This window comes from Anolis carolinensis, unplaced genomic scaffold (assembly GCF_035594765.1).
Source record: "Anolis carolinensis isolate JA03-04 unplaced genomic scaffold, rAnoCar3.1.pri scaffold_12, whole genome shotgun sequence".
NCBI lineage: Eukaryota > Metazoa > Chordata > Lepidosauria > Squamata > Dactyloidae > Anolis > Anolis carolinensis.
The window spans coordinates 24,354,739-24,368,732 of NW_026943823.1; the positions used below are offsets into that span (position 1 = coordinate 24,354,739).

The following is a 13,994-nucleotide window of genomic DNA, read 5'->3' on the forward strand; positions in this document are numbered from 1 at the left end:
GCATAACCAGCCAAACTGTGAATCCTATCAAGAATTTCGTTACTACCAATATTTCCATGTACAACACTCTATGGTACGTACATTTACCAATCCTGCATGCTCTGGTGTTCTGTTCGGCAGGCATGCTTCCAAACAAAACCTTTGCTAGGTCTTACTTTCGGGGGAGGCCTTTTATTTAGCAATTCAGCAAAACCTCTACTAGGTCTTATTTTCTGGGGATGTCTTATTTTCGGGGAAACAGGTTATGTAGCAAACCCACTCACAAATAATCTTGCCACAAAGTTTTCTTTTGTGGTGAAAGTATTCGGGATTTCGTGGGGTGTTATTTGGACGCCCTCTATGAATATCCATGAACTAGCACATTTTCGCCTTCCAAGAAGGCATGTAACAAACCCACTCACAAATAATCTCACCACAAAGTTTTCCTACTTTGTGGCAAAACCATTTGGGATTTCGTGGGGCGTCATTTGGACACCCTTCCACGAATATCCGGGAGCTGGTGTTGTTTCCGCGCTGTGTGGATCCGCCCTTTGTTTTTTTAAATCAACCTCATTCAAAGCAGGAAAATTTCGACTATTGCCACAAGAAGTTTTAAAAATGTAATACTGTTTATTTTTGCTTCAAAAACATTTCAGCATTCTAAACATACAAAAAACCAACAGAACATTTGTTGCAAATTTTTCGTTTTCTCTCTCTCTCTTTTGTTTTTTAATTATTATTATTAAGTACAGAGCGTTTTCGAACTTCGGTATTTCTGCGCCTTCCTCTCTTCGCTCGGAGCTGACCCTGAAGAGACCTACGGCTTCTGTTGAAAAACTACCCCCACTTAACCGAAAAGGGAAAAGGAAAAAAAAGAAGATTCCATACAATGCCTCATGCCAGCTGAACTTCCCCCTCCCCTTCCACAACTAAGAATGGCCGCAGAATGCTAATCTCACTATATACAGAAAGACAACTTTAAGCTAAATGGACGCCCACTGTAGTGTAAATAGATCTACTTTCGCGGTGCGCGCCCCGAGGATCCGGATCTCCGCTCGGGGCACGAACCGCAAGAATCTGTCTAGTTTTTACAAACTATAGATATGTACAGTTTATAACCCAGGATTTTCTAGCCAATAACCATATAGTTAAACACCACCTTACAAATTAAAAAATAAGATGCTTGAAACATTTTTAAATGCTTTGTTACACCAACAGGAAAAGTGCACAGAGTTGAGGAGAACACTAGAGCGTCTTTTGTTTCCACTTCTTTCTTTCTCTCTTTTGTTTTTTTTTTTCTCTCGTTTTAAAAATGTTTGGAAGTATGTACAACTTTGTTACAGTTTCGGGGAGCCTAAAAAGGCCCCCCGCGGCCACTTAACGTCAACCGGTTTACGATGGTTCTTTTTTATTATTTTATTTTTATTTTTCCTTCCCATCGGTTCCCGTACTTTTTTTTTTTCCTAACACGCTTTTTTATGACGTTTTATTTCGTTGTTTCGGACAAGCGACAGACAGTGTTGTGATCGGAAATCCAAATTTTATCCTCATCATTAAAACCTAATAAAAGGGCAAATAAGACACCGTCTCAAATGAGAGGTGCAGGTTACTTTTCCGAATGTGTTTCCCCCTACTCTATGGTATTCACATGGAGACAAGTATGATACAGTTTCTCATTCATCGTCCTCCTCCTCGTCCTCCTCTTCCTCGTCGTCCTCCTCGTCATCCTCCTCTTCCTCTACCTTTTTCCGGGTCGCGGCCGCCGCTTTGGCCGCTGCGCTCTTGGCACCATCAAACTTGCCTTTGGACTTGTAATCTGCCACATCCTGCAAACGGCGAGAGGATGGGATTCATTAATAATATTAAAAATAATAATTTTTATTTCTATCCTGCCACCATCTCCCCGAAGGGACCTGGGGCAGCCAACAAAATACAGCAAAGTGTATATAAATACATAAATCTGAAACGATAAAAAACACAGAATTATAACCACACACATACATAATTACAATGTAAAACATTAAAATTCATAAAATTCATAACTGCGGATAAAAACAAGCTGTTTCAATTGATTTTGGCCTTCTACGTGAATGTAGTAAATGTTTCTGCAGTCACTTGGAACAAGCCTATTTGGTGAATTAATAAATTGATTTGGGTTTTTTTTTCGTGTCAGGAGCGACTTGAGAAACTGCAAGTCACTTCTGGTGTGAGAGAATTGGACATCTGCAAGGACGTTGCCTGGATGTTTTGATGTTTTTACCACCCTTATGGGAGGCTTCTCCCATAACCCTAACGAATCTGTGGCACTTTATCTGTTTCTGAGTTTGCAACTATCATTACAACCTCAGTTTTTAACTCTATGTTTTTAGTAAGTGTGTTTCATTTTTCTGGACAACGTTTAAATATTATAACTGGTGCATGTTATTGTTTATTGATGTATTGTACAGTGTTATTTTTTTGTATCTGATATTTCTGTGAGCTGCCCCGAGTCCTCTCTGGGGGAGATGGTGGCGGGATGCAAATAAACATTATTATTATTATTATGTCCCCACATGAGGAGCTGGAGCTGACAGAGGGAGCTCATCTGCACTCTCCCCGGGTTGGATTCGAACCAGCAACCTTCAGGTCAGCAACTCGACCTTCAAGTCAACCCACCAACCTTCAGGTCAGCCCACCAACCTTCAGGTCTGCAACTTGACCTTCGAGTCAGCAACTCAACCTTCAAGTCAACCCACCAACCTTCAGGTCAGCAACCCAACCTTCAGGTCAGCAACTCAACTTTCGAGTCAGCAACTCAACATTCAAGTCAACCCACCAACCTTCAGGTCAGCAACTCAACTTTCGAGTCAGCAACTCAACCTTCAAATCAGCAACCCAACCTTCAAGTCAACCCACCAACCTTCAGGTCAGCAACCCAACCTTCGAATCAGCAACTCAACCTTCAAATCAGCCCACCAACCTTCAGGTCAGCAATCCAACCTTCAAGTCAACCCACCAACCTTCAGGTCAGCAACTCAACTTTCAAGTCAGCAACTCAACTTTCGAGTCAGCAATTCAACTTTCGAATCAGCAACTCAACCTTCAAATCAGCCCACCAACCTTCAAGTCAGCAACCCAACCTTCAAGTTCAGGTCATCAGCCCAACCTTCAAGACAGTAACCCAACCTTCAAGTCAGCAACCCAACCTTCAGGTCAACAGTCCTGCCAGCACAAAGGGTTTTTACCCACTGTGCCACAGGGGGCTCCTTAACCAATTTGGTGAACTGTTGGGGTGATGGTAAGATTGCAATTTCAGGTGCAATGGGTCACACAATATCTGCAATATTATTAGTAATATTATATGTAATATATAATTATTATATTGTATTATTGGTATTATACTGTATTACATTATAATATTATCAATATTATATGTATATATAATATATTATATTATTAGAATTGGCTGTAACATCTTGTTGTTCAGTTCAAGTGCCTTGCACTGTTTCCTCTTGGAGGACTGAGTCAATCGTCTGGAGCAAATACAGTAATAATAATAATAATAATACTTCTTGTCTAGGAATCCACACACACACAAACACAGGGTGTTTGAAAAAGAACTCCCTATTCACCATTTAATTTAAATATATATGTGTGTGTGTGTGTGTGAGTCTCGCTTATCCAAGCTAAATGAGCTAAACATGGACTACAAAAATGCATTGGATAATCCAGAAACTTGGATAAGCAAGGCTTGGATAAGTGAGACTCGACTGTATGTATGTGTGTGTATGTGTGTGTACACACACATACATACAGTACAGTCTCGCTTATCCAACGTAAACAGGCCGGCAGAACGTTGGATAAGCGAATATGTTGGTTAATAAGGAGAGATTAAGGAAAAGCCTGTTAAACATCAAATTAGGTTATGATTTTACAAATTAAGCACCAAAACATCATGTTATACAACAAAATTAACAGAAAAAGTAGTTCAATACACAGTAATGCTACGTAGTAATTACTGTATTTACGAATTTAGCACCAAAATATCAAGATCATTGAAAACATTTGACTACAAAAATGCATTGGATAATCCAGAACGTTAGATAAGCGAGTGTTGGATAAGTGAGACTCTACTGTGTGTGTATATATATATATGTGTGTGTGCGTGCGCGCGTATATATTTATACACACACACACACACATATATACTAGCTTTGCCCTGCCACGCGTTGCTGTGGCTTATGAGAATCCTTTGTTGGCCAGGTGGAGTAGCAGTGAATAACCTTGCAGTCTCAAAGCCTGGCCGTTTTCTGGAGTAGCTGGAGCTGTTTGTTTGAATGAACGTAGAGGCATGGATGAGGGGTTGTGCTGCCAAGTTTAGTGTTTCTGGGATGTGTAGTTTTGTTGTTTTGTCCTAGGCAGAAATTTCATTACCCTTTTATATATAGAGATATATATAATAGAGTCTCACTTATCCAACTTTCTGTGCTTTTCCTGCCTGGCAGAAGGGGGTTGGACTATATATCCCATGTGGTTCCTTCCAACCCTATTATTCTACGAGTCTATGAAACAATAATATTCCGCAGCTTGCCAGTGCCATACTTTAAAGCACACCTTTCCATGTGCATATTTATCAGAGTTCTCCTGCAATGAAGCAACTAACCGGAATGTTTTGGATTTGCACCCTTGGCCAAAGGAAACGTCTTGCATATGAACCACCGGCCCGTGAACGAGACCCAACTCCGGAAGAGTGGGAAGAAGCGTTGTCCCCGCCGCGCCGCTTACCTTCTCGTACTTCTCCTTCAGCTTCCCAGCCTTGTTGTTGTAAGGCTGCTTCTCCCCATCGCTGAGGTTGTTCCACATCTCTCCCAGCTTCTTGGCCACGTCGCCAATGGAGATGCCGGGGTTGGTGGACTTGATCTTGGGACGGAACTCTGAGCAGAAGAGGAAGAATCCGGATCTGGGACGGAGGAGGAGGAGGAGGGAAAAAACACCACCATTGAGACCATGTACGGAAGATGCGCAAGCTTGGGCTCTCCAGGCACTTTGGATTCCAACTCCCACCATTCCTAACAGCCTCGGGCCCCTTCCTTTCCTCCCTCAGCCTCTTAAGTCAAACTATCTAACTCTCTGGAGACACCTTGCCTCTCTCCATGCTCACAGGAGAGGATCCCTGAGAAGTATGTTTAGCAAACAGCAACAGTAGCCGAGAACAGAGACACACAGGCAGGCCAAGTGGGCAATAACAAAAGGGCTTTTAACTATGTGCCTATCTGTTGCCTTGATGAGGACTATAAACTTATGTATAAACTTAAACTATAAATTAATAATGTTTAATACCATTTAATATTGGTGTATTGTAAGTTGTATTGATATGCTTTTAGTTGTGAGCCGCTTTGAGCCTCTGTATGGAGACATAAAGCAGGATATACATAAACATAATAATAATAATTGAATTATAATAAGGGAAGTGTTCCATTATATATATTTTGTTAGCTGTCTCATATTCTTGTCTTTTTGTCAATAAAAAAATAATTTTTAACAAACATATTAAAAACAAAGTATGGATCGCTGATGTTGCAATCCTAGGCAAAATGCGCCAATTGTGTATTTATATGTATTTTTTATCAATGTTTAATGTATTTAATTTTAATTTATTGAACTGTCTGTAATATTTTTATATTGTGTTTTATTGTAAGCCGCCCTGAGTCCCCTATGGGTAAGAAGGGCAGGATATAAGTATTGTAATAAATAATAAATAAACAGCATGATTGACGAGAAGCAACTGGAAAAGCGGACAACGATGAGAGGATTTAAAGATTGAACTGCAAAGACTCTGGCACAAGCCAGTCAAGGTGGTCCCAGTGGTAACTGGCACACTGGGTGCAGTACCTAAAGACCTTGGCCAACACTTGAAAACAATCAACGTTGACCACCTGTCAGCTGTAAAAAGCCACCCGAACCGGATCTGCACGCATGATACATCCCATAGGCCTAGACAGTTGGGAAGTGTCCAACGTGGGATCCAATACATAAGCCAGCATAGTGATCTTGTTTGCTGTGTACTAATTTCGATGTGCATCAAATAATAATAATAATAATAATACGATGATGATGATGATGCAGGATGTGGTTATGTTCCAACAACAATTTCTTCTAAAGCTCTGGATCTCCGTGATGCATCATATCCGGCACAGGACGCGAGCTCGCAAGCCCAAGGCTCCCTCCCGTAACGCCGAACCATTTTTAGCATTGAGATTCAAACTAGGCCAGTCTGTGTTTATAAGGTGGGCGGGCAGCACCAGGGACTCAAAACACATCGCAGGTCCCAGTTTCCTCTTTAGTGGTGGAAGCGTGACGTTCGACCGATAATAAACCAGCAACGGCTTATTAGCCCCAAGCAGAACGAGCTGAGAATTTTGGCATCAATTTAACTCATTGCCTCCATTGGCTGCCTTCGCAAGTGACTAGACCTCAACAAGAAACACCACCTCCAAAGCCGGAACTGAAAGGAGAAGCCTTTGCCTTCGTTTGTGTATGTATGTCTCATTGTACTGTAACAAGGCACTAAATATTTGCCTTTATCTGTTTGCTTTGGTATTGTTATATGGCCTAATGGCTAATCAATAAAATTTATTGATATTATTATTATTATTTTACGGACACTTCCCAAGCATTTAGGACTGTGTGGTGTATTTCAAATGATGCGTGCAGATCCAAGTAAGGTGAACTTTTGCAGTTGACAGATTGTGATTTTGTCAATGTTGTTGTTGTTATTATTCGACCAATAATAAACCAGCAATGGCTTATTAGTCCCAAGGAGAATGAGCTTTGAACTTCAGCTTCAATTTAACACCTCCTCCAAAGCCGGAACTGAAAGGAGAAGCCTTTGCCTTTGTTTGTGTATGTGTGTCTTATTGTATTGTAACAGGGCATTGAGTGTTTGCCTGTATGTCTTTGCTTTGATATTGTTATACGGTCTAAGGTCTAATCAATAAAATTTATTGTTATTATTATTTTACTGACACAAAAAACACATCAAACACTTCACAAGCGTTTAGGACTGTGTGATATCTTTTCAAATGATGCATGCAGATAAAAATAAGGTGGTCTTTTGCACACACAACCCTGTGATTCCAGCCATGAAAGCCTTCAACAACACAGTGGTCTTTTGCAGTTGGCAGATTGTGATTTTGTCATTATTATTATTATTTTATTATGACACAGCAAACAAGATAGATATGCTGGATTTCGTATCACAAAATCACAAGTCGAACACTTCCCAAGTGTTGTTGTTGTTGTTATTATTATTATTATAACACTATATTATTAACTAGCTGTGCCCAGCCACGTGTTCCTGTGGCAAAGTGGTGGTGGTATTGGTGAAAAGTTGTTGTGGAATTTTTATTTGACGTTATTTGTATTTTTTTTAATTAATTTTATTGTAACTTATATTTTTTATTTATTATATTTTATTATTTTGTTGTATTATTTTTAGTTATTTTGTTATTATAGTATTTTATTGTATTAATTTTTTTTAGTGTTTTTATTGTATTATTTGTATTTATTTTATTTTTTATTCTTTTATTAACACTGGGCTGAGTGGGTTGCTAGGAGACCAAGTGGGCAGAGCTTAGAGCCTTCTAAGTGGCACCAATTGGATAAAAATAATTATTTCTCTCCCTCTAATTAGGACTTTATTTTTCTTTGCTTTTTGTTGTATCAACCTAGAGGCGTGGATGATGGGTTGTGTTGTCAAATTTCGAGGTTGGGGGGCCTGTAGTTTTGTGGGTCGCCGTGATGCCATCACTCTTTTATATATATAGATAAGTGTAATTATTATTATTATTATTAGATCCATAATAGGTCACCAATGGCTTATCAGGCCCAAGGAGCTGAGAATCCCAGTTTCAATTGAACTCATTGCTTCCATTGGTTGGCCTTTGCAAGCATCTAGACCTCAACGAGCAACCTTTCCTGCAAAGTAGAACATACATGAGCTCATTCTGGGCCGTCTTCCAAAATAGCTTTTAAATCTTAATGTGTTTGGAATGCAAGTGAATGCCGAGACCCCAAGATCCCCCCTATTACCCAGAACGGGTTGTTGTCGAATTGCAAATAGGGGTCAAACTCGTTCCAAAATGACTTTGAAGTATCCCTACGGCTTTTTAAGGACGCTCGAGCCTTAGGATCGTGTCTCGATGTTATAAAGCGGAATATTGCCAAGGGGCCGGCGACTTACGGCGGGCGCTTTGGAGCGTTGGGGTCCTTCTTCTTCTTGCCGCCCTTCGCTGGGCCGTAATCCTTCATTTCTCGGTCATATCGGACTTTGTCGGCTTTGGCCATCTCATCGAATTTGCCCTTCTCCTTGGTGGACATGGTCTGAAATGGAAAATATGCCCAATTACGTGTGGATTCATTGCGTTAGAAGCCACCATGAGAATCTGGAACAGAGGCCAAACTTGGGTCTCCCTTCAGGTGTTTTGGACTTCAACTCCCATCATTCCTGGCCTCAGGCCCCTTCCTTTTCCCCCTCAGCCGCTTAAGCGGCTGAGGGGGAAAAGGAAAGGGCCTGAGGCCAGGAATGATGGGAGTTGAAGTCCAAAACACCTGGAGGGAGACCCCCAACACCCCCCCCCTCTAGCAATGCAAATCCATACCTTCCATCGCTCTGAGCACTTCTTGGAGAACTCTGCAAAGTTGACGGGAACTTCTGGGTTCTTCTTCTTGTGCTCCTCGCGGCAGGTCTGCACAAAGAAGGCATAGGCAGACATCTTCCCCTTCGGCTTCTTCGGGTCACCTTTAGCCATGTTTACTTCTCTGGAATGAGATTTATGGGGAGGGGGAAACGACAGGACTATTGTGCATATATATAATATAATATAGTATAATATAGGTGCCTGCAACTCCTTTACTTATGGCTAGCACCAGCTAAAATTGTATGATCAACCATCAATAAATCAGTCCATAATGCAAATATTGTTCATGAGCCAGTCCGTAATACCATAGTGTTGACTTGTATGCACATGAATGGATAAACCAGGCCATAATGCCAAACGGTTGACTTGCATGGCCAAGAATGGACAAACCAGTCCATAATGCCAAAATGTTGACTTGCATGGCCAAGAATGGATGAACCAATCCATAGTGTTGACTTGCATGGCCAAGAATGGACAAACCAATCCATAATGCCAAAAATGTTGACTTGTATGGCCAAGAATGGACAAACCAATCCATAATGCCAAAAATGTTGACTTGCATGGCCAAGAATGGACAAACCAGTCCATAATGCCAAAATGTTGACTTGCATGGCCAAGAATGGACGAACCAGCCCATAGTGTTGACTTGCATGGCCAAGAATGGACAAACCAATCCATAATGCCAAAAATGTTGACTTAATTGGCCAAGAATGGAAAAACCAGTCCATAATGCCAAAATGTTGACTTGCATGGCCAAGAATGGATGAACCAGCCCATAGTGTTGACTTGCATGGCCAAGAATGGACAAACCAGTCCATAATGCCAAAATGTTGACTTGCATGGCCAAGAATGGACGAACCAGCCCATAGTGTTGACTTGCATGGCCAAGAATGGACGAACCAGCCCATAGTGTTGACTTGCATGGCCAAGAATGGACAAACCAATCCATAATGCCAAAAATGTTGACTTAATTGGCCAAGAATGGAAAAACCAGTCCATAATGCCAAAATGTTGACTTGCATGGCCAAGAATGGATGAACCAGCCCATAGTGTTGACTTGCATGGCCAAGAATGGACGAACCAGCCCATAGTGTTGACTTGCATGGCCAAGAATGGATGAACCAATCCATAATGCCAAAAATGTTGACTTGCATGGCCAAGAATGGAAAAACCAGTCCATAATGCCAAAATGTTGACTTGCATGGCCAAGAATGGATGAACCAATCCATAATGCCAAAATGTTGACTTGCATGGCCAAGAATGGATGAACCAATCCATAATGCCAAAAATGTTGACTTGCATGGCCAAGAATGGACAAACCAGCCCATAATGTTGACTTGCATGTCCAAGAATGAACAAACTAGCCCATAGTGTTGACTTCTATGGCCAAGAATGGACGAACCAGGCCATAATGTTGACTTGCATGGCCAAGAATGAATGAACCGGCCCATAGTGTTGACTTGCATGGCCAAGAATGGATGAACCAGTCCATAATGCCATAGTGTTGACTTGCATGGCCAAGAATGGATGAACCAGTCCATAATGCCATAGTGTTGACTTGCATGGCCAAGCATGTATGTTGGAGTAGGTTGGAGTTGAAGAACTGCACAGCATTGTGGCTTTTATGAGCTTTGGGCCATCTTCTCAATTCTCACAGCTCCAACTTCTCCAGAACTTCAAAAATAGAGGGTATATATGGCCTTTTGGAATAGCTCTTTCACTTGCTTTCTTCAATGCCCCGAACATATAGGGATCAAAAGAGTTCACTCTGCCTTGGCACAACTTCCGTTGGAATGGCAAGTTCAGGCTGCCTGGGTTTGTGAGGTTTATTATTTCTTTTTCTTCCTTCCAAGGTTCCCAGCAGCAGACAATAGCTTTTGAGATATAGAAATCCTCTTCAGGAAATAACAAGAATTTGTAGGGTTAAAAAAACCCCTAAAATATAAGCATATATATATGTGTATCTATATATATCTATATATCTATATATATATATCTCCCTTGCCTGTGTTGATCGCTGTTCTCTCCTTGATAGCGTTTCCCTTGCTTTTGCCATAAAAAAGGCATGGGAAACTCAAAAAGGAGTTCGTGTGTGTGTACATATATATGTGGGTGTGTATGTGGGTGTGTACATCTCCTGCCTGTGTTGTTTTCTCCTTGGTAGTGTTTCCCTCCCTTTTGCCATAAAAATGTATGGAAAACTCAAAAAGGAGTTGTGTGTGTGTGTATATATATATATAGTATATATATTTATGTATCTCCTGCTTGTGTTGATGTGTGTGTATGTGCATGCGCATATATATATATATATATATATATATATATATATATAGCCTGTGTATATATATGTGTGTATATATATCTCCTGCCTGTGTTGTGTATTATAATATATATATATATATATATATATATATATATATATATATAGCCTGTGTGTGTAAATATATATCTCTCCTGCCTGTGTTGTGTGTGTGTGTGTGTATATAATATATATATCTCCTGCCTGTGTTGTTGTGTGTATGTGTGTGTGTATATATATATATATATATATATATTGCCTACCTGTGTTGTATGTGTGTATATGTATGTATTATATATATATATCCTGCCTGTGTTGTATGTGTGTATGTATATATGTGTGTGTGTTTGTATATATCCTGCCTGTCATGTTGCGTGTATATGTGTGTGTGTATGTATTATATAAAATTATATAGTACAATATAGTAATTTAATTGCTTTTATTATTATATTTGATTTGTAAGCCGCTCTGAGTCCCCTTCGGGGTGAGAAGAGCGGCATATAAATGTTTATATATATATATATTCTGCCTGTGTTGTGTGTGTGTGTATCATTGTGTGTATGTATTGTGTGTGTGTGTATATATCACACACACAGTACACTTCTCTCTCTCTGCTCCCAGTGTTGTTTTCCCCTGGCTTTTGCCATTAAAGAGGGGGCATCATGGGGAAACTACACTAAAAAGGCTCCTTCCTTCTTCTTTTTTCCTTCCTTCCTTCCTCCTTTTTTTCCTTCTCTCCTTCCTTCCTTCCTTCCTTCCTTCCTTCCTTCCTTCCTTCCTTCCTTTTCCTTCTCCCAGCCCCACTCCCGCCTTTTAATCTTCCTCAGGTCTGTTTTCAATCCAAGAGCAAAATCCACAAAGTCCAATTTCCCCCTTTTTTGCGTGGCTGGGACAAGGGGAGAAAAAGAAGAAAACTTTCCCTGGGAGGGAGGGAGGGGGGGGGGCATGTTTTCCTCCCCCCCCCCAAGGTCATACCTATATATCTATCCCCCCCTCCCTCCCTCCCCCCCCTTGCCTGAGGCACAATCTCTAAGGCCACACATGGCTGCGCGTGGGGGCTTCTGTCCTCGTGTGGGGGGGGGGTGTCGGCGTGTCCGTGGGGGCGCGGGCCGGGCCACCGCCGAGGCGCCCACGGCTCACCTTCCATTTTGTGGGCGGCTTCGCGATGAAAGAAAGTGGCCCTGAAATGTTCCCGGGGCCCCTTCCGTGGGCCGGTCCTGCCCCCGCGGGGGGTCCCGGGCGCGCTCCGTGGGCCGCCCGCTCCGCCGCGCCGCCCGCCCTGCCTTTCCCCGCGCGGGGAGGACGCGTCCCTTCCTCGCTCAAGGCTCTCCATTCGCTAAAATGGCTTCTCGTCCAAAGGCAGTGCCTAACAAAGCCAGGCGCGTCCGCCTCCCCACTCCACGCCGCCCCGGAGACGGACCCCGGCGCCCAGCGACCCCAAATCGGAACCGTTTTGTAGAGGAAGCGATTCTCTTTCCGAAGAGACCCCTCCCGAGTTTCTCCCACGCCGGGAAGGGGTCGCGATCCCGCTCCGAAGCGGCCCCCCCTCCCTCGCCCTGTCCCCGCTTAGCGCAATAGGCTGTATAACAAAGACTGAAGCGCAGCCATTACAAGGCACTGGCTTAGTGGATCCCCACTCCTCGGCGTGGGGAGGAAGGAAAGAGCCCGGGAAGGGTCCGCGAAGGGGAGAAACACCCCCAAAAAGGCACCCACGGAGAGAGATAAAACAGACGCCACGGAGGAGAAAGGTTTCGGGGGGTTTCGAAACGCGGCTGGCGTTTTTGCCCCCCCTTTTCTCCTCCCGCCGCCTTTCTTCCCCTCCGCCGTGCGCAGCCATGTTAAGAATGCACCCCGAAGCACAAGCAGTTTTCGACGCGCACGAAAAACTCGGTTCGAGGGTTCACTGGAGTCGGAGCGACACGGGGAAGGTGTCCACGGAGAGGGGAAAAAGAGAGCAGCCGGAGGCGAAAGGTTCCCACCGCCTCCGGGAGCCAGGGGAGGAAATAAAACGCGCCAGAGGAGAAACACGCGTGGGGTGAGCTTTAATTTTTTTTTTGCCCCTTCTTTTTCTCCTCACCCGGGACGCTCCGCGCGGCTGACCCTGGCGGAAGCAACCCACGAAACAGCCATTGCCACTCAATGCGGGAGGAAACACGGATTCCACGGACACGCGTGGAAGTGGGAGGAGGGGGGAATGGGGGCAATGGATAAAATCCTCAATCCTGCGGTGGGAAACTTAAAAAAGATTAATATGCCGGGCATGGAGTGGGTCCCTTCCTGCGTGGAGTGGGGGGCAAAATAAAATCCCGATCCCGGGTGGAAGTGGATCCCACGCGTGGTGCCTTCCTTCGGAGCCAAGTTTCCTTCCCGGCCCCCTCCCCGCTCCCCGGTCCGAACCACGCGTGGGAACCCGCCAGGAGGAAGGGCTGCGTGGACTCCCCCCGCGGGGAGGCCGAAGCCCCCTTTCGGAGGAAGAGGGGCACCCGTTCCACGCGGGAAAGAAAGGGAACGAGCGGGGAAAAGTTGGCGCCGGAGCCACCTACCTGTATTGTTCGCTCGAGTCCAAGGCGAGCTGCGAGCTGCGAGCAGGCGAAGAAGGCAAAGGCAAGGCAAAGGCAAGGCGGGCTGCGCGCGCACACCAGCCCCAGCGCCGCGCACAAGCCTCAATCTCGCTCCCTCGCCCGCTCGCGCACGCGCACTCCCCGGCGCACGCACCGCGCTCCCTATCGCCCGCCTCCCCGGCTTCGGCCTCGCAAGGGGGCGGGGCCTCCACCCCGCCTCCCGCCGGTCCCGGCTCACCCTGATGGGCCGCCGTTTTTGAAACCGCCTCCTCGCTCGCCCCCATTGGGCGGCGGGCTCATGCATATTAAGCAGCCTTGGCCCTGCCGCCATTGGCTCCAGCGCGCGGGGCCATTCATTCAAAAAATAAGACCAGGCGCCTCTGGCACACACACAAAAAAGAATATCTATATATATATATATATATATACTAATAATTCTAATACTAGTGATAGATACATATTATGATTGACCATATA

The 13,994-nt window shown here is 43.9% G+C and overlaps 1 protein-coding gene across 1 annotated transcript; it reads right to left on the bottom strand.

Moving 5' to 3' along the window:
- Positions 1–589: 589 nt before the first annotated feature.
- Positions 590–13,658, bottom strand: hmgb3 (high mobility group box 3). Its single transcript, XM_062964052.1, has 5 exons — positions 13,500–13,658; positions 8,619–8,778; positions 8,201–8,340; positions 4,744–4,918; positions 590–1,805 (listed from the first exon to the last, which is right to left on the bottom strand). The coding sequence occupies exons 2-5, from the start codon at positions 8,766–8,768 to the stop codon at positions 1,653–1,655; spliced, it is 618 nt and encodes a 205-aa protein (XP_062820122.1). The 5' UTR covers positions 8,769–8,778; positions 13,500–13,658; the 3' UTR covers positions 590–1,652.
- Positions 13,659–13,994: the final 336 nt, after the last annotated feature.